Raw genomic sequence first — 21192 nt, forward strand, 5'->3', positions numbered from 1 at the left:
GGCCCACGGGGAAGAGCCCGAAGGGTCCTCAGCGTCCACGGCCCAGGCCCTTCGTTTGTCCCCTAACTCTCCACATGATGAGTGGGGGGCTCCTGCCTCGGCAAGCTCAGGGCTAAAAGCTGGGAACCCTCAACACTTCCCTAGGCGGCAAGGCCAGCAATGTGCCTAACCCACCTCCAAGAGGGGACACATTACAGTGGTTGGCTCGTTTACATCATTCCCAGAACGGACGTGGTATCATGTTAAACCCGAAAGGGTGGGGTTTGATAAACCATTTAAACCAGACGTTCAGTCCCGGGAGGGCGTGAGCTTTGACGAAGGCGAGAGGGGTGCTGGAGCTGGGGCAGCGCCTGCGGGAAAACCCAAGCCCTTAGCTCACCTTAGCCGCCCCTCCTCCTGCCGCCCCCCATCGCCCCCTCAGCTTCCGCTTTCCTCCCTAAACGTCCAGGGCCTTGAGGGACAGAGCCAAGCGTAGGGCGACTTTGAACGTGAGACAAGAAGGAATTTTCATTCCTCAGGAGCCGGAGGCTGGGACCCGGCGCCAGCACCAAGCGTAGCAGCTTCCAAAGGTCGTGTTGCAGCCGAGCTCCTTGTAGCTCCCCGGTTTCCTGGTTACGTGCGTGCCAGCAAAAACCAAAACCTCCGCCCGGGACTTCCGCTTCCCCAAAGGGCCTAAACAGGTGACCACGACAGCATGAAACGTGTCGAACTCAGCGCGCCTCATGGCGGCCGCTGAAGCCCAACCGCCCGGAATCCTGTCCCTCACGACGCACGCGCACAGGGGCTGCGGGGAGCGGCTCGGGGCCCTGCCCCAAGACGGGCGGTCCTGACGCCTCACGCTGGGCCAATCAGCTGGCAGACCCGCGCTGCCTCCTCCTCCTTTCTCCCCGCCAGCCTTGCTGGGTTCCCGGTTGCACGTGTCAGTGTTTGTGTACGTGCGGCTGCAGCTGGGCGGAGAAACGCCGGCAGCCCAGGGTTGGGCTGCTGGGGCGCAGCCAGAGCTGTGGCGCGGCGGGGAGGGGCCGGCCCGCTGGCCCTGGGGATCTTTAAATTCTCCTGCTCTTGGGCGTCTTGTGCTCTCTTACCTGTTTGTCTGCAGCCAGCGCCTCACCGCTCTGCTCTCCCAAGCATTCCAGTCCTCTACTTTAGGTGGGAGATGCTGTTGCTCGATTGCAACCCCGAGGTGAGACTCAGGCTGCTTTTGCCTTGCAGGCTTAAGTCTTCTAGGGAGGGCTAGCTAGGGTGATGGCTTACTGACCACTTGGCGTTGCCAAGTCAAGCCCCTTCAGAGTTGGAAGGTTTTTGGAGTGGAGGAAGATGTTCAATCCAGGGAGGGCATGAGCCTTGACAAAGGCGAGGGCGGTGCTGGAGCTGTTCTTTTCTCGCAGGTGGATAGTCTGAGGCATCTACTGGAGACCGGGGCCTCCGTCAACGCACCCCCAGATCCCTGCGAGCAGTCGCCTGTCCACTTGGCCGCAGGTGGCGGCCTTGCTTGCTTTCTTCTCTGGCAGCTGCAAACCGGCGCTGACCTCAACCAACAGGTAACTAGGTAACTGATTGTTGCCGTGTGCAACTCTCCCCCTCCACCCCAAATCCACACAAACACTTCTTAGACGCCGAGATATTCAGTCGTTTCAATTATTAGAAACATGACTGTCGCAGCGATGTCCAATAGAAATATGTGAGACACGTATGTTAAGATTTTCTAGTAGCCACATTAGTGAAGTAAAACGAAACATGAAAATTTTAGTAACCTAACCCAATTAATCCAAAATATCATTTCATATGTAATCAATATAAAACATTACTGATAGATATTTTTCATTTTCTTTTCATGTGTCTTCTCCATCTGCTGTGTATTTTACATTTACAGCACATTTCAATTCAGACTAGCCACATTTCAGGTGCTCATTAGCTGGATATATGGTTGCTGGCTACTACATGGGACAGCATTTCCAAGGTCTACAGTTCATTTCCAAAGGAACAATTCCTCCATTACCAAATTAAAAGTCTCAAGATAGCAATACTTGTGAGGCATACTCACAACCAATACAATTCCTTACAGAACTTTCTTAGGGTAGTTTGCATCTTCACTGAATACTAAAGTATGGTGAATTTTAAATTGTAATTTTTTTACTTCTGTAGGATTTTTTGCTTTTATTCACTTAAAACAATGTATGTTTGTAGCTGTGGCTGCACATATTTTTATTAATGACAACTTTGTATTTAATAGGGCACCAAGTGAATTTTATTTAAAAAAAAGAATTAAAAAATTTGGTCCAGTACAATGCATTTCTAACCCCGCTTCCTCAAATAGCTTCCTCAAACAATAGACTTCACCCACCAACTTCCACTAGTGTTTCGGGGAGAGACTAAAATGTGCTGTTTTGTCTGTAAGGATGTTTTTGGAGAAGCTCCACTACACAAGGCAGCAAAAGTTGGAAGCATGGAATGCCTCAGCCTGCTTGTAGCCAGTGACGCCCAAATTGAGTAAGTATGAAATCAGTGGCTTCAAATTTTGTATTTTCTTGGATTAAACTAATCAGACTCCTACAGCTTAATTACATGATGCTTGCCGTTGATAATGTTAACGTTTAAATGTTAACTTAGGCTGTTAATGACATCTAATACTATGTATTCAATTTGAATAAATAAAAAATGGATCCTAAGCAATCAGATACAGTTCCATTCATCTGTCATGGCAGTGTTACATCTTAGTTTTGGTTTAGAAAAGCCATTCTAAAGAAGTTCTCACTGACTTCCTTTGCATACTTAACTCATTGTAGTGAACAAAGAATACTCTTTCATTCGTGCAAAAATAAAATGCCCACTCTGTGCTGTACTCTGTGCTAGCCATTGAGGATAAATAGTGAGCAAAAATGGAATTCCTCTATGCTTCCTTTACCTCTTCTATTCTGCAACCAACATTTGTATGAGCCCAAAGCGCCTTTGTTAGGAAGATATAAAAAAAGGCTAAACAGTTGTCAACTTTTACTTAACTAATTTTTTGTCTCAAATTCAGTTTATGTAATAAGAATGGGCAAACAGCTGAAGATCTTGCTTGGTCATGTGGATTTCCAGAATGTGGCAAGTTTCTTACAACAATTAAATGTATGCAGACAATAAAACCAAGTGAACAATTCAATAAAGATCATTGTGTTCCAGTGCTCAGACAGAAACGAAGTTTTGGAAGTAAAGAAGATACAAATGGGAAAAGGAAGTGTTGGTAAGGAATTCATAGTTTCTTCTTTCTTCCTCCCTCATGGATCTCTTAATTAGCACAGAATTTATTGTTTCGTTTAAATATTGGCAGTCTTATTTCTAGTATAACTTTTCATTCTCATTAACACATTTTAATACTGGTTGTAGTAACTACTACTAGATTCTAGAGACCAAAAATTGTCCTGCATGGTGGAAGATTGGGAAGGAAACCTTTTTAAAGTTTTTAATGTTAATATGTTTTTTAACAACAGATGTCGTATTGGTTATGAAGAGGTGTGGAGAAGGTCTTCACTTCATGCAGATCTACTGCTCAGCTACAAGCTATGGCTTTTGGCTCATCAAGTGTGTCTAAACACCTTCTAAGAAGGAGGAAAACTTTCTTCTAAGTGAAGATAACATTCAAGAATACATGTATTTATATGCCTGTAACATTCTGGTTGTGCATGCTTTGTCTTTTAATTTATTAAAGGAGTGTCTACGGAATAAATTCTTTTCTTTAATATTTACAACCTTTACAAAAATATCATAGAAACAATCAAACTACACCCAGGATTTAATTTGAAATTAAATTTATTCTTTATCAACAAATTTATAAAGTACAACTTTACTACAGTCTTTGAGTCCAAGATATTTTAAATAGTATTTGGTCGCTGAGGAAGACATAAGTTATAGTAAGCATCGCTGTTCCAAAAGTCTGGACCCTTCCATCCACACCAGCCCTAGATTTGGGAGAAGGGAAAGGAAAACCTTTTACAAAGTTATAGGACTACATGATTGAAACTGTAACATTTTACAATCCTGCTCTGTCAGTAGGGTCTTGGAATAAGGTTCTAAATACCTATATAATTCAAATATTTGAGTTCCTGTAAAGCACAGAAAAGTAGCTTATTTGGTTCTATTTCAGACAGAATTAAAAAAATTTTAATTCTATGATATTTAATCATAGGAATCATTAAAAATGAAAAGCTTCATTATGGTACTGTTACTCAATACCACATTTTATTGATTTTAAGATGCATAGTTTTATAATTCTGGCAGTCGATGGCATGTGATAGTTTAACTGGCATCTGTCCATAACAAGACTGTACAGACAGTGAAAAAGACTGAACTAGAAAGTGGGCCTCCCCAGCCACCAAATCGGCCATTGCCTTGATCCTGATTTCCCAGCAGTGGCATCTCAGCAGTGATACGTGGCAGTGAGAAATCTGAGATTGCCCTTGGAGTTGCATTCTATGTCTTTTGTTTTCCTCAGGCTGTAATCATGCCACTTTCCAATTTTATGTCAGTATTAATCCTTTTCCCCAGCAGAGAAAATTGCTTTCAAACAAAATCTCATTGTGAATACAGAAGTTTATCAAATTTCTTCTAAGGCCATTGATTTATCAATATTTTCTTAAAGACCCAGCTCACGACTTGTCTGTGTTACATCATTCTGAAATGAAATGCTTTGTTTGCAAATACTTGTGAGGAGACTAGTGAGGATTCAAAATGCCACCATGTGAGTGACAGATAGTAGTTTTACCCCTTACCCTATCTAACTGGGAAGCTGCTGGGCATTCTGGCAGCAACCTGAAGTCAAAGGTCATAGTTCCTACAGGAGAAGATGGTGTGTTAGTCTGTTTTTCAGTGTGGAGGTGGGAGGGTTGAGTAGAGATGCTCTTTAGGTTTTTCTTTTTTTAATAAATTTATTTGTTTTATTAACCACCAAACTTAATGGTGGTTACCTATGGAGGGCAGGGCAGGACTGGTGGAGGATTTTTTTTAATTTTTACTTTTCACCTCATTTGAACTTTATATGTATCTTTATTTCTGCAATCAGAAGAATAAAAATGAAAAACCTAGGGCCTCCCTGGTGGTGCAGTGATTAAGAATCTGCCTGCCAAGGCAGGGGACACAGGTTCGAGCCCTGGTCCGGGAAGATCCCACATGCCGCAGAACAACTAAGCCTGTGAGCCACAACTACTGAGCCTGCGCTCTAGAGCCCACAAGCCACAACTACTGAAGCCTGCGTGCCTAGAGCCTGTGCTCCTCGACAAGAGAAGCCACCGCGATGAGAAGCCCGCCCACCGCAATGAAGAGTAGCCCCTGCTCGCCGCAACTACAGAAAGCCTGCGTGCAACAACGAAGACCCTACACAGACAAAAATAAAATAATTTAAAAAAAAGATTATTGCTAATCACAAAAAACAGACATCTCAAGTTAATGCTTAAAAAAAAAAAAAAACTAGCAAAGGAGAGTGCAGTTCTCAGAGAAAGCAAGCAGGGACAATGCCTTACTCTATCTAATCACATCATAAAACCCTACCTAGATAATTCCATTTAGTCCAAAGTCCGTCAAGCCAGCCAAAAAGAAGTAATTTTCTTATCTGTATTATGCCTCTTATTAAAATCCTAAGGCGTCTCACTGCCTTTAAGATAAAATCGGAATGCCTGGCTCCTCTGCCTGGCTCCTGGCACCCATCCCCGATTCACCTCCTGCCTGTCCCTCCAGCTATCAGCCACACCACTTCACCAGCTCTAATCATGTTAAAACTGCCACAGCTCCTGGAACATGCCCTGCTTTCCTTTCACTGTCTCTAAGTGATGCCTCTGCAGGAGCAGCCTTGTGAGCTCCAAGACCCAATGCAGCCAAAAAAAAAAAAGCAGAGAAACCTTTTTATGGGTACTAATGATATTAACTTAAGTGACAACATGACAAAAATGAAGGGTAGTGGATAGGATATATTCATTGGCTTATAGCTGGAAAGGCTGTACGCATTCTTTGTAATTTTAATATATTTGGCAAAGAATATAAAACTTACTTAAAACTCAGGTTAATTATGTCTTATAACACTTGCCTCCTAAAGATTTAGTACTGAGTTTCGTGAAAATTTAGTACTAATTTCTCATGAAAACTCAGTACTAAGTCTGAATTAGTTGCCTATAAATTAACAAATTTATACCTCCTTTAGCTGGTAGTTTAAGCATCAACAAATACTCTTAAATCTGTTTCAAATATAACTCCTTCATAGAATGAGATGAAGTTATATGTAAATAAATTAAAGGCAGTCAAGCCTCCACAATGTCCAGCATACTGCTTAGCTAATTTCTGGTTAATTCTAAAATTATAAAGGTTATATACTCCACTCTATTTCAAGGCATTGATATATCTCACTATATTTATATTTATGCAAAGCTGTAAGTCTCCAGAGGAATATATTTATGAGTTTCACATTCTATTAAGTTTAATAACTGAGAAAGTCTTGATAAATCTAAGCTAAATTTTGTCTTTCACAATTTACTTTAGTTCCCCCTTGTCCTCCGTATCTAGAGAGACAGTTACTCATCACAGCCTTAGAATCCCTCCTTACAGTGAGGACCCCTGCCCTCAGTTCATAATCCATCTTTCTGTTAGCTGCCAGTTTTCTATCCTTTGGTTCTGGGTTCTTTGCCTTGTATCTAAATTTGTGTTAAACAGACACTTACCTTTTCTAAAATAACTTGCAGATCTTCAGCGCCTGTATAATGCGGATCTAAAATCAGAAATTTTATCTGTCCTGTAATCTCATTCCATGCAACTCCTAGTATTGTGTGGGCCAAAACTCCTCCCCCTATTGAAGAGGAAATATGAAATGAGAGGGCATATATTAATCTCAACTTCCCATTCAATTTCAATTTAAAGAGTATTTTGCCTATTAATTGATCTAACAGCATTAAAATCAACTGGCATACACTGTAAACGACACAATGTCAAATATACTCTGAAAAGATAAAATTACATCTTTAAGACAGAAAAGAAACAATTGTATCTATAATCATATTAGGTTTACATTTCACTGCAATATCCATGGAATTACCTAGACTGGATCTAAAAAGGGCCACAGAGGGTCTAAACTCCACCCAACGGAGTAACAATCACTGCTGTTGGTACCCCTCTCAGCAGCTGGGCAATGCTGCCTCTGCTCTGAGTACCTCCAATGGTGCTGCCCAGCTACTCTTTCAATACTTTCTGTATTTTGCTGAAATCTGCCTACCCGCATTTCTTACACACCAGTCTTACCCTGCCTTCTGTCATCACAGGACAAGTCTTATTTCTCACAGAATCGTGAATCTTTAGATCAGCTAATCCAATCCTCTTATTTTACAAATAAAGCCCGAGAGGTTAAGCAATTTGCATAATGTCACAGCCAGCCAAGTTAGTGCTAGCCATGACTTACAATGCTCAGCTCAGTGACCACTGCCTCTTTTCCATTCTGCTCTCAACTCTTCAAGTATTTGAACACAGTTATCATTTCTCTTCTTAGCCTTTACTACTTTTGGTTATTATCTTTTTTGTAACCTTCCTCCTGGCCTTGGAAATTTTAAAATAATATCCAGAGGAAGTATGCATGATGTAAAAGCTAATTTTAATATGTTTAAAAATGACTGATTTTATATGCCATTACATATTTTTATTAACCATAAGTTTCACATACTCTCCACTCTACCAAAAGAACCAGAGATATCCAAACACCTTACCGATCATTACCGGCGTTCCTTCACTCTGGAAATGATTAACCAGTTCCCGTCCCTGAGAGGCCATTTCAGAACCTTGGCTAGAAAGAAACCATTTTCTATCAGATGAACTATTTCTAAGATAGTTGGGAATGTATGAATAATGTTTTGCTGCGCCAAAGCTCACTTTTTAATCACCATACGCTTCACTACTTAATCTATCACTTATTTGTTAGCACTGATTTCCACAGCCAATCCAAACTGCAATTGTGAAATCAGAGGTATTAAAGTACTTGGACAATAAAAATAATAACACTATAGTTAGCAAGGTTGTTGTAATAGAAAATGTATTGAAAACATAAGCTCATAAATAAGGAGTAAGCTAGTGATGGTCATAGATATCAATCATATTAATATTTGCTCGTATTTTAATACTAGAATTGTGATTGAAATATATTGGAAAAGATAAAATGAATGTATTATTTGGACACATTATTAATTTATTAAAATCTTAGGAAGAAAAAGAGTAGGAGATAAACAAAAAGGTCAGTCATAGCTCAACATTTGATTTTTTCCTTTCAAGACGTCTCTGCCTTAAGCATTAAAAAACTAGACTTTCTGGGGACTTCCCTGGTGGTGCAGTGGTTAAGAATCTGCCTGTCAATGCACGGGACACAGGTTTGATCCCTAGTCTGGGAAGATCCCACATGCCGCGGAGCAACTAAGCGTGTGCGCCACAACTACTGAGCCTGCGCTCCCTAGAGCCCGCGCACCGCAACTACTGAGCCCACGTGCTGCAACTACTGAAGCCCGTGCGCCTAGAGCCCGTGCTCCACAACAAGAGAAGCCACCGCAATGAGAAGCCCACGCACTGCAATGAAAAGTAGCCCCCGCTCACCACAACTAGAGAAAGCCCAAGCACAGCAATGAAGACCCAACACAGCCAAAACATAAATGAAAAACTAAATAAAAAGAAAAACAAAACAAAAAAACTAGACTTTCTGTAACTCTACTCAAAACTGACATATTTGCAAGTTTTCCTCTTCCAGACTAAGATTAGGCCTAGAGCATATAAGCAGATACCACAAAGTTTACTCGTAAACTCAAACATCTTCTAAAAAATAACAAAAAAATTTAGGGCTAGAAAAATGATATTTATAAAGCTAGGAGGCAATGTGGAGGAAGAGAAAAGAGTGACAACAAATGTGGGGGAAAATCCGCTTTTTCTTTTAATAAAAATGACAAATTCTCTTTGAAATGATTTCTCAGATTTCTTAAAGTGTCCTTACCTGACAAACAGTATTTTTGAAGTTATACCAATCAAATGGTTCAGTACCAGCTGCACCTCGATAGATCCAATCCACTGCCGTGATCCGACAAATGTTGCTGGTTTGTCCCCAGCATCAACTAGAGCCTTTGTGTATTTAAAAATACAAAAAGATCCATACACAAGACAGCTATTAAAAATTACGTTTAGGGCATTTTCCCTGATTACCAGTATTTATCGTTTTTTTCTTCAAGACAGAAATAAGTCTGCACCATGAGGTAGGAATAATTATTAATGGTATATTAAGGGTTAATGAAACATCCAACTGATTACAATTCAAAATGGCATGTTCTCTACCTGCTGAATTTCTCTGTGTGTTGGAATGGATCTCTCTGTGTATCCCTGGTGTTTGAACCAAGAGCAGATAGTCTGCAGAGACCGATAAGCACAGCCCCAGCCATTGTCATCGATCCGATCCTGCATATAATGATGGTAACCATATATGCCCTGGACCACAGAAATCTATATAAAAAGAAGAAACACAGTAAAATATTAACTTAAGATAGACGTATGTATTATATTACACATACACATACTGAGTCATTTTACTATTCTCAGAGCTAGACTTTAGTTCCTTATAAAAAATTTTTTTAAAAAGAGGAAACACTCCCCAGCCCTTTCAATGAGCCAGTATACTACTGATACAAAAGTAAAGTAAGAACAGTATGAGAAAAGAAAATTATAAGACAATATCATTCATGAACACAGATGCAACAATCTTAACAAAATATCAGCAAACTAAATCCAGCAGAGAATAAAAAATAATAATTAATCATAACCAAACTATCATGAACACAAATCTAATATTGTTTGGAGATTTGCGTTGGAAGTATTTAGGAGTAAATAGCATGATGCCTGTAATTTTCTTTGAAATGGCTCAAGGGGAAAAAAGGAGAAATGAAGCAAATATAGCAAATTGTTGACATTGTTGCATCTATGTAACAAGAGACATGTACAGTAACGTTCATAGCAGGGTTGTCTAAATAGCAAAACAACCTGGGAAAAAAAATGATACCAAGGTATATTATCAAGCAATAAAGATAACTGAACTACAATTATACACAATACCATGGATAAATCTTAGCTACATGATATTGAGTGAAAAAGCAAATACACAGAATGACACCATTTTGGTAAAACTCAAAATCAAGCAAGACTAAAAGCAACATTGTTGAGAGAATATACACATATATGGTGAAACTATTAAAAGACAGCGAAGTGAATGATGAATCCAAAACTCAGTATAATAGTTCCTCCTGGGTGTCGGGGAGGCAGAGGAGTGGATAGGAAGGAGAACACAGTCAGACTGGCCACGTCCTAGTTCTTAAATGGGGCAGGGAGCTCTCCAATATTGATTTCTTTACTGTGCTTTATAACTTACATGTATGTTACATGCACACATTAAGTATCATATAATAAATATTAAGAAATATATAAATGCTTCTTGCATTTTTGCAATACAGATAACCAACCCATTTCATTGTCAAAAAACAATCAGTATTTATTCAGTACCTTCTGAGTGTCCCGGTGCTTAGTAAAGAACTATTAGGAATGAAAAATGAATATATGATATAATACTTATCCTAGAAGAGTTCCAAATATAATCTCAGAGAGAAAACATTTATGTAATAATCTACGGGAAAACTATCAAGAGTTATGTTGCTTGTTAGAGACTCTAAGTTTTGTATTTCCTATTCTATGATTCTCTGACTGTGACAGAACAAGATTTTCAATCAGGAACAGGTCTCTCAAGATTTCCTCCCATATAAGCAAAATAAGTGAAATCATTCAATGTCACTGAAATGTTGACTAAAGTCTCATTTGTATGCATATAACAGTGAGTGCCCAGCCAGGGCTGTTCTATGCAAAGCTGGTCTGCCCATAGCTCTCGCAGGTGAAGCTGCTGTCCCAAGTGCATGCTGATGGCCAGAACTGGAAGCAGGTCCCTAACTGCCCTAGGGTCAATGTTGTATCACATACTCATCTTTAATTCTTAAGATTTCCATACAAAGCACCTGGAGGCTCAGCAAGTATTGAATAAATGCCATAACAAGATGGGCCAATCAAGTTTTCTCTTATGGGAATTTGAATTGAGAGGTGCAGAGTGAATCAGGCAGTAAGTACAAGGAATGAAGCTGAAACAATGCATGCAATGAGCAGCTCTGAGGGAGAGTAGGAAAAGTTATGTCAGGCTGAAAAAATGAGGAAACAGAAGACGAGGCTGAGAAAAGGTAGAATAAAGGGAAGGAACAGGCCAGTTAGGATCAAAAGCACCCCCAAAGAAAGCTGAGAAATGCCATCAAGGAGTGAGAGTACGCCTTGATACCGAGGCCAGTCACAGTGCTGCTTTGTTCTAAGAGGCCCAGCTGTAGATTCCTATTCTTGGTTGCCCATGAGATCCTCTCTCACTAGCCTGCATGCATCCTTAAAGGAACCCCTCCCCCACACTCCTTTTCTGAAATACCTTTAGTGAAAAGATCTACCCCTTACAACTAGGTATGTGCTGTACAGGAAACATGTAGTGCTTTATTAGCCTTTTCCTACAGTGTGAGTTGTGTAGAAATATGCCCTTAATTAGCATGATTTCTCAGGTTCAGAATGGAAATAAAATGGGACAAGCCTTTAAAGAAATTAAGGAATGGAATTTTAGTAAGAGAAATGTGCTACACACTATCTATTCCTAACCTTTTTAGACCACTGTGAATTACTGCTATCTTAATCAATGATCATTAAAAGAAAAGGGTGGCAAAGTATGTTTTAGGGACGATGATACCCGTTATGAATTGATCCTTACAACTTCCACTGGGTACAGACAAAAAACAACTAATGACACTTATGATCAATTGACTCACATAAAGAATTACTAAACTCACCATACCAGTCTCTATGTTAGGTGGATTGAGATAAGTATGTGGATTTCTAATGTAACCATCTTTGTATGGTTCATCTGGAAAGTGATAAGCATTAGACCTTTTGAAATAAGGTCTGTCATGAGGCAGATTGAAGAGATCGTGTAACTCCTAAATGAAATCAGAATCAAGAGGAAAGAAGAGAAAAAAAGTTAAATGATTTAGATTCCTAGTCAATAAATGAACTCAAACTAGATACAAAACAGAAAATTTACTATATATTGGTTATAAACGTTATCAAACGCACTTATGATTTAATTCACTAAGGTTAAAGAAAGTGAGATTTAGGGCTTCCCTGGTGGCGCAGTGGTTGGGAATCTGCCTGCCAATGCAGGGGACACGGGTTCAAGCACTGGTCTGGGAGGATCCCACATGCTGTGGAGCAGCTAGGCCCGTGAGCCACAACTACTGAGCCTGCGTGTCTGGAGCCTGTGCCCCACAAGAGAGAGGCCGTGACAGTGAGAGGCCCGCGCACCGCAATGAAGAGTGGCCCCCACTCGCCGCAACTAGAGAAAGCCCTCGCAGAGAAACGAAGACCCAACACAGCCAAAAATAAATAAATTTAAAAAAAAAAAAAATGAGATTTAAACTAAAACCAAAAAAGATTTATTTTTGTTTATCTATGTATATGGATAGAAACTGGAAGGGAATGTAGAAAAATGATAACAATTCGTTAGAGTCAGAGAACTGAGATTATTTAAAATTACTCACTATAACGCACTGTTAAAATACATCCAGGCTAAAGACTGGTTTTGAAACAACCTCATAAATGAGTAAATTATAATTAACAATGATACAATTATATCAAAATATTTTTAAAAAATCATGCTTAGAGTACTTAACAAATATAAGGGGTAATGATTAAATTATAGAGATGGGTGGCATGAAACCAACCAATACGGCATCAGAATAAAAATACACATATATGTTTAAAAGGCAATGTATTCTTGAATGTTAAAAACATGTTAATAGTTACTTTGAAAAGTCTGACATCTTCTTTTGCTATTTCCTATGTATTCTAGCAGTTTGAATAGGATCATTAGCTTATGTAACTGTTGCCTCTGCAAATCAATTCATCTGGCACTTACAGAGAGGTACAAAGGGTTACATTGTTATATCTCTTTTCAGGGACAGAAGAAACTGGGAAGATAGTCCCATGGTATAATTTGATGGATGCCAGGCAAGGCCACACATCAAAAATATGTACTCCCAAACTAGTCATTTTGCCAAGAAATCTCATTTCTTTGAATGCTGATCATGTTTTCTTCAAAATGCCTCTAATAAAACCCAAATAACCCTGGGACATGGTGGATGGAGTAATACTATAAATCCTAATTAGAAACAGCATAAATTCTAATTTCCCTTCTCAGACTCTAATCTTGTCTCTTCCACAAATCTGGAAGTAATGGAAGAGAAAAGGAATATATTAAATAACACTCATCAGCTGCTCCAGGCATGTAAGCATCTTTTCAGTTCTAAATTTCATTACAGAAAAATAACATATGAACTACACTGAACATATGAAATTAAAATGTTACATATGGTTTAGCAAATTTTTTTTATTAATAATACTTTAAAAAGTTATAGAACAGAAGTTAAATAAGGTGTAAAGCTAATAGTCTGCATCCACACTTTAAAATTAAATCACAAAACAATGTCCATTTATTAGAAACACATAATTAAACACAAAATGAATGATAGCTGTATTTTTTTTAAGAAAAAATGAATTGGTTTCACCTTTCTATAGGCCTGCAGCTGATCATCTGGAATTCCTGATGGATATGAAATTGTTACAAGATTTTTTTCCCCTGGTAATAAAAAGTGCAGTGGTTCAGGGACCACGATAGATGTTCCTTTCATGTATTTCAAAATGCATTTTTCCATATCAGTTAGTTGATTATGAATTGCATCAACTAGACGTTTACGAACTCTGAGGGGGGGAAAATATACAAGTGCATTAACAGAAGTTATAGTAGTTTATGATGTGAAAGTGTCGAGTGACTATATTCCTAATGTATCCTCGATTGGACCAGGTTTATTAAAGGAAGTCTAAAAAAATGCAAAGTTAAATGTTAAATAAACTAAATTTCCTCTGAGTAGATAAAGGGAAAACCCTACAGGTTTTGCATATTACTCTACTTCCTCCAATAAACATCTAATTACTAGATGACTCTTAGTTTAATAACAAAGAGTAAATCATAGTAAAAACAACAACAACCCTGAATATGCCTATATGATAATTTAAAATGAGCTCTGATTACTTTGGGAGAGGGTCCTCATTTAAACGTGGCAGTAGTATTAGAAAATACCTACTTTCCCCACGTTTCTTCTGGAGCAACAGATACAACTGCATCGACTGGTAAAGTCATATTAACATAGTGGTGTCCTCCGCTTTCTCTTTCAATGATGGGTGTTACAGCTGCCAGAGGGGTTGACATTTCCAGCATAAGATCTATATTTACTATTTGATGCTATAAAGATAAACAGTAAAAGTTAACTTGTAGAACATTGAACAATAATATAAGAGGTAAGTAAAAGGACTTTTTAAGGACCATATAAGCTATATTACAGTAAATTATTGAAAAGTACAAATCTTAGCTTAAAGAAAAAATCTTCCCTGCTTCAAAATAATCTGAGGAGAAGGGGAGAGTGGGAAGTGAAGGTGAAATCAGACTGATCACATACTGATAAACATTAAAGTTAGGTTCACCAGGCTTCATTTAACTATTTTCTCTACTTTTGTATACATTTTAAAACTTCAAAACAAAACAAATCAAATGAACAAGATACAATAACCACACACTGAAGCAACTTTTAAACATATGACTATATACCTGTGGTCTAAAGACATAAAAAACTATAAAAAAATATTGAACTCTATTAGTAGGTTTGATTTTGATAGTGGTATGGGAAAACAATTCTGAAAATGATTTCTGTATATTAAACAAATTTAGCAAAATATTAAGAGTACTGGAAGCCAGGTTTCTCACTGGGAAAAGGTCAGGAATTGTGTGAGGCTGAAGTAGAACTGGAGGTATAATATGATTTACACAGATAAATATGGATGTATGTGTTATATATGTATAGTATGTGTATATATATATGTGTGTGTGTGTGTGTGTGTGTGTGTATGTGTGTGTGTGTGTGTGTGTGTGTGTGTGTGTGTGTTCCTTGGGGAAATGGCTGATTCCTGAGCTAGAACAGGGCAAGTACAAGATGTGTCTGGAACATCCTGTGGAAGAAAGTAGCAAGTACTCAAAAATATGGTGTCAAGAGGACACTGGAGCCAGCATGAAGTTTCTATTGGCCAAATCTTAGAAAATGTGAGCATCAAAATAACTAAAGACAGTAACAGTAACAGATAACTCTTTGCATAAAATAGGAATCCATGCTTCCATGCAGTTAATAAACCAACAGGGAAATGGAAAATCTCCCCCTCACAGTATAATGTCATCTAATAAATGTAAAAGGAAACGATAGACTTAGAAAAATCACTATTTTGCAACCATCAGATTAATGCTAGATTCTGGCAAAAATTATCAATTGATGTTAGAAGTGATGGGTAAAAACTTGATGAGGAACAGGATATATGTATAAACTCAAGGTATCTTCCCACAAAATACTTACAAATTTTAAGGGCAAAAAATAGTACCCTCACCGTGGAGAACACTGGCAGATACCACATTAAATGATCAAAGTTAACATCACTAATACAAGAACAAACTGAGCATATGCTTCTTTCATATGATGTGCTGAGAAGGACACACATTACTTCTGTGGTATTCCTACCAACAATGACCACATGAATCTATCACGAGAAAGCCTAAAACAAACCCAAACCCAAACTGAGGAACATCCTACAAAAGAACTGACCTGTATCCCTCAAAATGTCAAGCTCCAATGACTGGTAATTCTCAAATCCTTATCCACAGCCCACATTTTTTTTGTACACTCCACATTTATAAATCTAACAGCTCATGTGGACTCCTCACTGCTGTCTAAAACATAATGTGACCGAAACTGACCTCATGTCTTCCCCATCTTCCATCTTTACCCAAGCAAGAAGTTGGTCATCCCACATACAATTAGTTTCCAAATATAATCTATTCAATCCCCTAAATAGTTCTTGTAACCATTCCCTCCTCTTTATTACCGTAGCTACTGTTTTGGTTTGGCTTCTCCTGAGTGGTCCCTGCCCACATCTCCAACCTCATGTCCACTCTAATTTCCTTACTAGTCTGGAAAAACACTGAAGGTATACTAACTTTGTACAACTTCCTGCCTTGAAGCAGCAGCTCCATTTTTCATCTCCAATATCTGGCAAAGTTTGTGGCATGTGGTAGGTACTCTAATAGTACTGGTTCAAAAATCAACGGAACCCAAACAGTGTGAAGAAAAGTAAATCATTTATTATTTACTACCTCATGTAGCATAACGTGTCACTGTCATGTTTCAGAATGATCCCTTTTTATTTTTTAAATAATTTGTAAACGGACTCAAGCTGTTTTATTTCTGTGGGAGCAAACAAGGCAACCAAAAAACTCACTTAAGATATATATTATAATGGGACAAAAGTTTAGATATGTACACCAGAAATATAACCTCTGGCAAGACATTTAATTTTTCTGGACCTGAATAATCTGATCTGTAAAAAAAATAAGAAAGTTGGGTTAAGTAATTTCTAAGATCTCACTCAACTCTAAATTCAAGGATTGAAAATTTTTATCACTAAGAAGACAGGTGATTTGCTTACCACGTCTGACAACCTTTTGTCTTTCTTCCTCATGAATTTTCGTTTTGTATCCTCTTCCTGTTCAAATCTAAATTTTTAATACACAAAGATGTTTACCATACGAAATGACCTTGTGAAAACACTTCTAGCCATCTTCAAGCATACTCACTGAATAAAGCGCATTATGTTCTTACAGGTGGAACTATCAGTCAGTTCTCCTGGAATGGTGTTCATGTCACTGTTAGGCCATATGTACACTGAACTGTGGCAGATTCTGAACACAAGTGCATTTGAAGAAAGCTTGGTTGACAGGTCACTCAACATATGTTTTAGTGCTTTCTTGACAAAAATTTCTAAATTAAAAGAATATATATAGAATAAGAAAAACTGTACTTTTCAACATGAATGCTTCCAAGCACACAAAAGTACAGCACAGTAAAATTGACCCCCAAATATCCATTCCCTATATTCAATACTATAAAAACATTATTTTTGCCTTTTTAAAAAAAATTGACATAAAATTCATAGACCATAAAATTCACCGTTTCATATGTACAATTCAGTTGCTTTTAGTATACGACAAGGTGTAAAATCATCACTATTTAATTCCAGAACATTTCATCACCCCCAAAGAAACCCTGGCCTTACCAGAGGTCATTCCCCATTCTCCCATGGCAATCACTAACCTACTTTTGGTCTCTATAGATCTGCCTATTCTGGACACTTCATATAAATGGAATCACACATCACATGGCCTTTTGTGTCTGGCTTCTTTCACTCGGCCTAATACTTTCAAGATTCATCCATATTGTGGATTCATCCATATTGTGAATTCATCCATAGCATGAATTAGCACTTCACTCTTTTTTATGGCTGAATAATACTCCATTGTATGAGCAAAGCATGTTTTGTTTATCCATTCACAAGCTGATACACATTTGGGTTGTTTCTACTTTTTGGTTATCGTGAATAATGCTGTTATGAACATTTGTGCACAAGTTATTGTGTGGACATACGTTTTTAATTCTCTTAGGTGATCACCTAGGAAGAATTGCTGGGTCATATGGTAACTGTCTTTTTGAGGAACTGCCAAACTGTTTTCCAAAGGAACTGCACCATTTTATATCCCCATCAGCAATGTATAAGGATTCCAATTACTCTCAAAATACTTTATTACTTATAGCAATAAAACTACTGAATGAAACTTAAATTTCTCTATAGTTCTATTCTTCCTTGGACTATATCCCACTAAGACTGTACAAAGTACTGTGCTCTGAAGCCACAGTTGTTTTCTCTGTGTGGTATGTCATCAACCTGATATTTGTCTGACTTCATTTTCAGGGATTTCCTTTTTACTTTATAGAATTTTTTTAATATGAAAAACATTTTCATGGTTCCAAAGTCAAAACTATAAAGAAGATATATCTGAAGAAGACAATATTTAAATACTTGTCCTAGCTTTATACTCCTAAATCCTAAACCTAGTTAACCTTGTGATTAAAATACTTATTTAACTATCACACTGATATCTTGATAAATAAATACCTTGAGATTGTGGTAGAGAAAAGATTACTTGTAACAAGTCAGATTAAAAGATATCCTGATATGTTTCAGAAAGCCAAATTTAAAGAGTTTTAGCTGCACTACAGAAGACAAACATAATTCCTGGGTTACCTTCTTTTATCCCTGAAGGACCATGAGGGAAAGTATCTAAATAATTGTGATGTCTTTATGTCAAGCACCTTCTTCCCCTCAATTTCCTCATTAATGATTCCCTTCATTGAGTGTTTCAAAGAGTTTGATACAGGAGGAGGAATACGATCAAGTCAGAAGACAAGCTCAAATACATTAATTACTAGGTAAAAAGTAACTGTAGTCCTTATTTACATTTGAAATTACATCATTATATCTGGTGACTAATATATTAGTTATACTTTGTGATAAGTTCATAGCAAAATATACCTTCAATTTATATTAAGTTGTAAAATGTAAGGCTTTATCCATACAAGAAACATATTAAGGAACAACAATCCTTTACTGATAAGATAGGCCTAAAAGTGAGTTTTAGTCCTTGCAAAATGATTCTCATCTTGATGGCACATTAGAGAATCACCTAAAAAGCTTACTGATGCCCAAGTCTCTGTCCTTAGAGACTTCAATTGGTCTGGAAGTGGGGATTCGAATGTGGACCAAGATTGAGAACAATTGTCTAATATGAAGGGATGGGTCAGAAAGAACATTCAGCATTCACTCCCTCTTTCCAAAGGGCCAGTAAATAATCGTCAGCTGGTGATCTCCTTCAAGGAACTCTGACACTGCTTATTCCTTATCTTTCTGAACTTCTTTGTGGCTCCTGACACCATTGATCATGCTTTTCTTGAGTGATTTCATTTAGTATAAGGAATTAACTATCATCCTTGAGAGATATTAAGTTCTCTTCTCTCCAGTTCTGACCACTCCCTGCTAAGTTTCAGGCTCAAATTACCAAATGCCTGTTGGGAGCTGGCACTTGGCTTACTGTGGCATCTCGAATGAAACACATCTCAAACACAGCTCCACATCTTCTTCCTCTGTTATTCGTTGCCTCAGTTTCTGGCAGTAGTCAGAAACAGGAAGACATCCTAGAATTTGGTTTATACAAACACTGCTGATTTTTCTCCCATAGAGCTTGCCTACCATTCCTAAACAACATGACATTCAAGAGAGTGGGCTCCTGAGACTCAGGGTTATGTACAGTTGTAAGTCTACAATGTACAAGTCTGGGTGCCTCTTTATATTGTGCTCATGGTGGATATTTATATTTATCGTGACAATTTTCTTTGAGAGGGCAGTAAAGTTTCTTAAGTAAGGGGACAATGTGCAAAGAGAGCCCCATGGGCTAGAGGGGGTGGGGAACAGTGTCTAAGTTTAAATCCAATTTATATCACTTACTAACTATATGACCTTAGACAGTTTATTCATCCTCTCTCTCAGTTTCATGTGCAAAATGGTAAGAATCTCAATATATTTCATAATCAACTTTATAATAAAAAAGCAGAGTATTTTGGCAGACCTACCATTAGGAGTAGCTAGCTGAAAAGCTAGATCAAGGCCACCTCTCATTCTGAAGAGTATATCCATAGTCTCTGAAATAACCTAAGACAAATGAAACCAAAATTTCATTGTAAAACAAAAACTCATCCTCATATAAATTAGAATCAAACTGAATTTAGGTTTAGGCATTAATTAACCTTGATTTTTCAAGTTATTTCATGAGTTAATTCCTTGTTTTATGGAGAAAAACAAAACACCCTAAATTCTAAATTAGAGGTTCTCAACCTTTGTTCCACATTGAAATCACCTGAGAAGTTTAAAATACTGACTCCTGGGCTACACCCCCTGAGATTCTGATTAACTGGTCTGGGGAGGGTCTAGGCACAAGGATATTTAAAACGTCCTCCATGTGAATGAGTCTAATTGGAAAAGGTTGAGGACCACAGCTCTAAGAAAGTATTTCTAAATTACAGTTTTAATAATTATAGGTTTTAACAATGACATGAAAAGATCAATGGAAAATAACTAGTTTAAGAATGGGACAAAAACACTGACCCTATTATGATAAGAACTGATGGTCAGGGCCTCCCTGGTGGCGTAGTGGTTGAGAGTCCGCCTGCCGACGCAGGGGACACGGGTTCGTGCCCCGGTCCGGGAAGATCCCACATGCCGCGGAGCGGCTGGGCCCGTGAGCCGTGGCCGCTGAGCCTGCGCGTCCGGAGCCTGTGCTCCGCAAAGGGAGAGGCCACAACAGTGAGAGGCCCACGTACCGCAAAAAAAAAAAAAAAAAAAAAAAAAAAGAACTGATGGTCAAGACAATGAGAGGAAACTAATATATCACTGACAGTGGGAGTATAAACTCTTAGAATTCTTCATAGGGTGATATGGCAATAAGAATCAAAAGCCTTATATTCATGAGCAGAAGCAAGAAGAACTACAATCCTGCAGCCTGTGGAATAAAAACCACATTCACAGAAAGACAGACAAGATGAAAATGCAGAGGGCTATGTACCAGATGAAGGAACAACATAAAACTCCAGAAAAACAACTAAATGAAGTGGAGATAGGGAACCTTCCAGAAAAAGAATTTAGAATAATGATACTGAAGATGGTCCAGGGCCTCAGAAAAGGAATGGAGGCAAAGATCGAGAAGATGCAAGAAATGTTTAACAAACACCTAGAAGAATTAAAGAACAAACAAACAGAGATGAACAATACAATAACTGAAATGAAAACTTCACTAGAGGGTATCAATAGCAGAATAACTGAGGAAGAATTGATAAGTGACCTGGAAGATAGAATGGTGGAATTCACTGCTGTGGAAAAGAATAAAGAAAAAAGAATGAAAAGAAATGAAGACAGCTTAAGAGACCTCTGGGACAACACTAAACACAACAACATTCACATTATAGGGGTCCCAGAAGGAGAAGAGAGAGAGAAAGGACCCGAAAAAATATATGAAGAGATTATAGTCGAAAACGTCCCTAACATGGGAAA

At 38.2% G+C, this 21192-nt stretch overlaps 2 protein-coding genes across 4 annotated transcripts; one reads left to right on the forward strand and one right to left on the reverse strand.

Moving 5' to 3' along the window:
- The first annotated feature begins 1047 nt into the window (after positions 1 to 1047).
- On the forward strand, positions 1048 to 3700 carry ANKRD37 (ankyrin repeat domain 37). Of its 2 annotated transcripts, XM_007466530.1 has the most exons (5): positions 1048 to 1183; positions 1389 to 1541; positions 2399 to 2490; positions 3023 to 3226; positions 3474 to 3700. In XM_007466530.1, coding segments are annotated over exons 1-5 (477 nt in total). In that variant the 5' UTR covers positions 1048 to 1156; the 3' UTR covers positions 3475 to 3700. The 2 variants fall into 2 exon arrangements, with proteins under 2 accessions (XP_007466592.1, XP_007466591.1); XM_007466529.1 differs by lacking the exon at positions 3474 to 3700 and having other exon boundaries at positions 1157 to 1183; positions 3023 to 3230.
- Positions 3018 to 19797, reverse strand: UFSP2 (UFM1 specific peptidase 2). Of its 2 annotated transcripts, none has more exons than XM_007466528.1 (11): positions 19719 to 19797; positions 16857 to 17015; positions 16684 to 16750; positions 14244 to 14401; positions 13668 to 13860; positions 11895 to 12041; positions 9319 to 9483; positions 8984 to 9108; positions 7719 to 7795; positions 6687 to 6811; positions 3018 to 3941 (listed from the first exon to the last, which is right to left on the reverse strand). In XM_007466528.1, exons 3-11 carry the CDS (start codon positions 16714 to 16716, stop codon positions 3855 to 3857), a joined length of 1110 nt encoding a protein of 369 aa, XP_007466590.1. In that variant the 5' UTR covers positions 16717 to 16750; positions 16857 to 17015; positions 19719 to 19797; the 3' UTR covers positions 3018 to 3854. The 2 variants fall into 2 exon arrangements, with proteins under 2 accessions (XP_007466590.1, XP_007466589.1); XM_007466527.1 differs by having other exon boundaries at positions 3775 to 3941; positions 16832 to 17015; positions 19719 to 19792.
- Positions 19798 to 21192: the final 1395 nt, after the last annotated feature.

The sequence above is a fragment of the Lipotes vexillifer genome, unplaced genomic scaffold (assembly GCF_000442215.2).
Source record: "Lipotes vexillifer unplaced genomic scaffold, Lipotes_vexillifer_v1.1 scaffold951, whole genome shotgun sequence".
Classification (NCBI taxonomy): domain Eukaryota; kingdom Metazoa; phylum Chordata; class Mammalia; order Artiodactyla; family Lipotidae; genus Lipotes; species Lipotes vexillifer.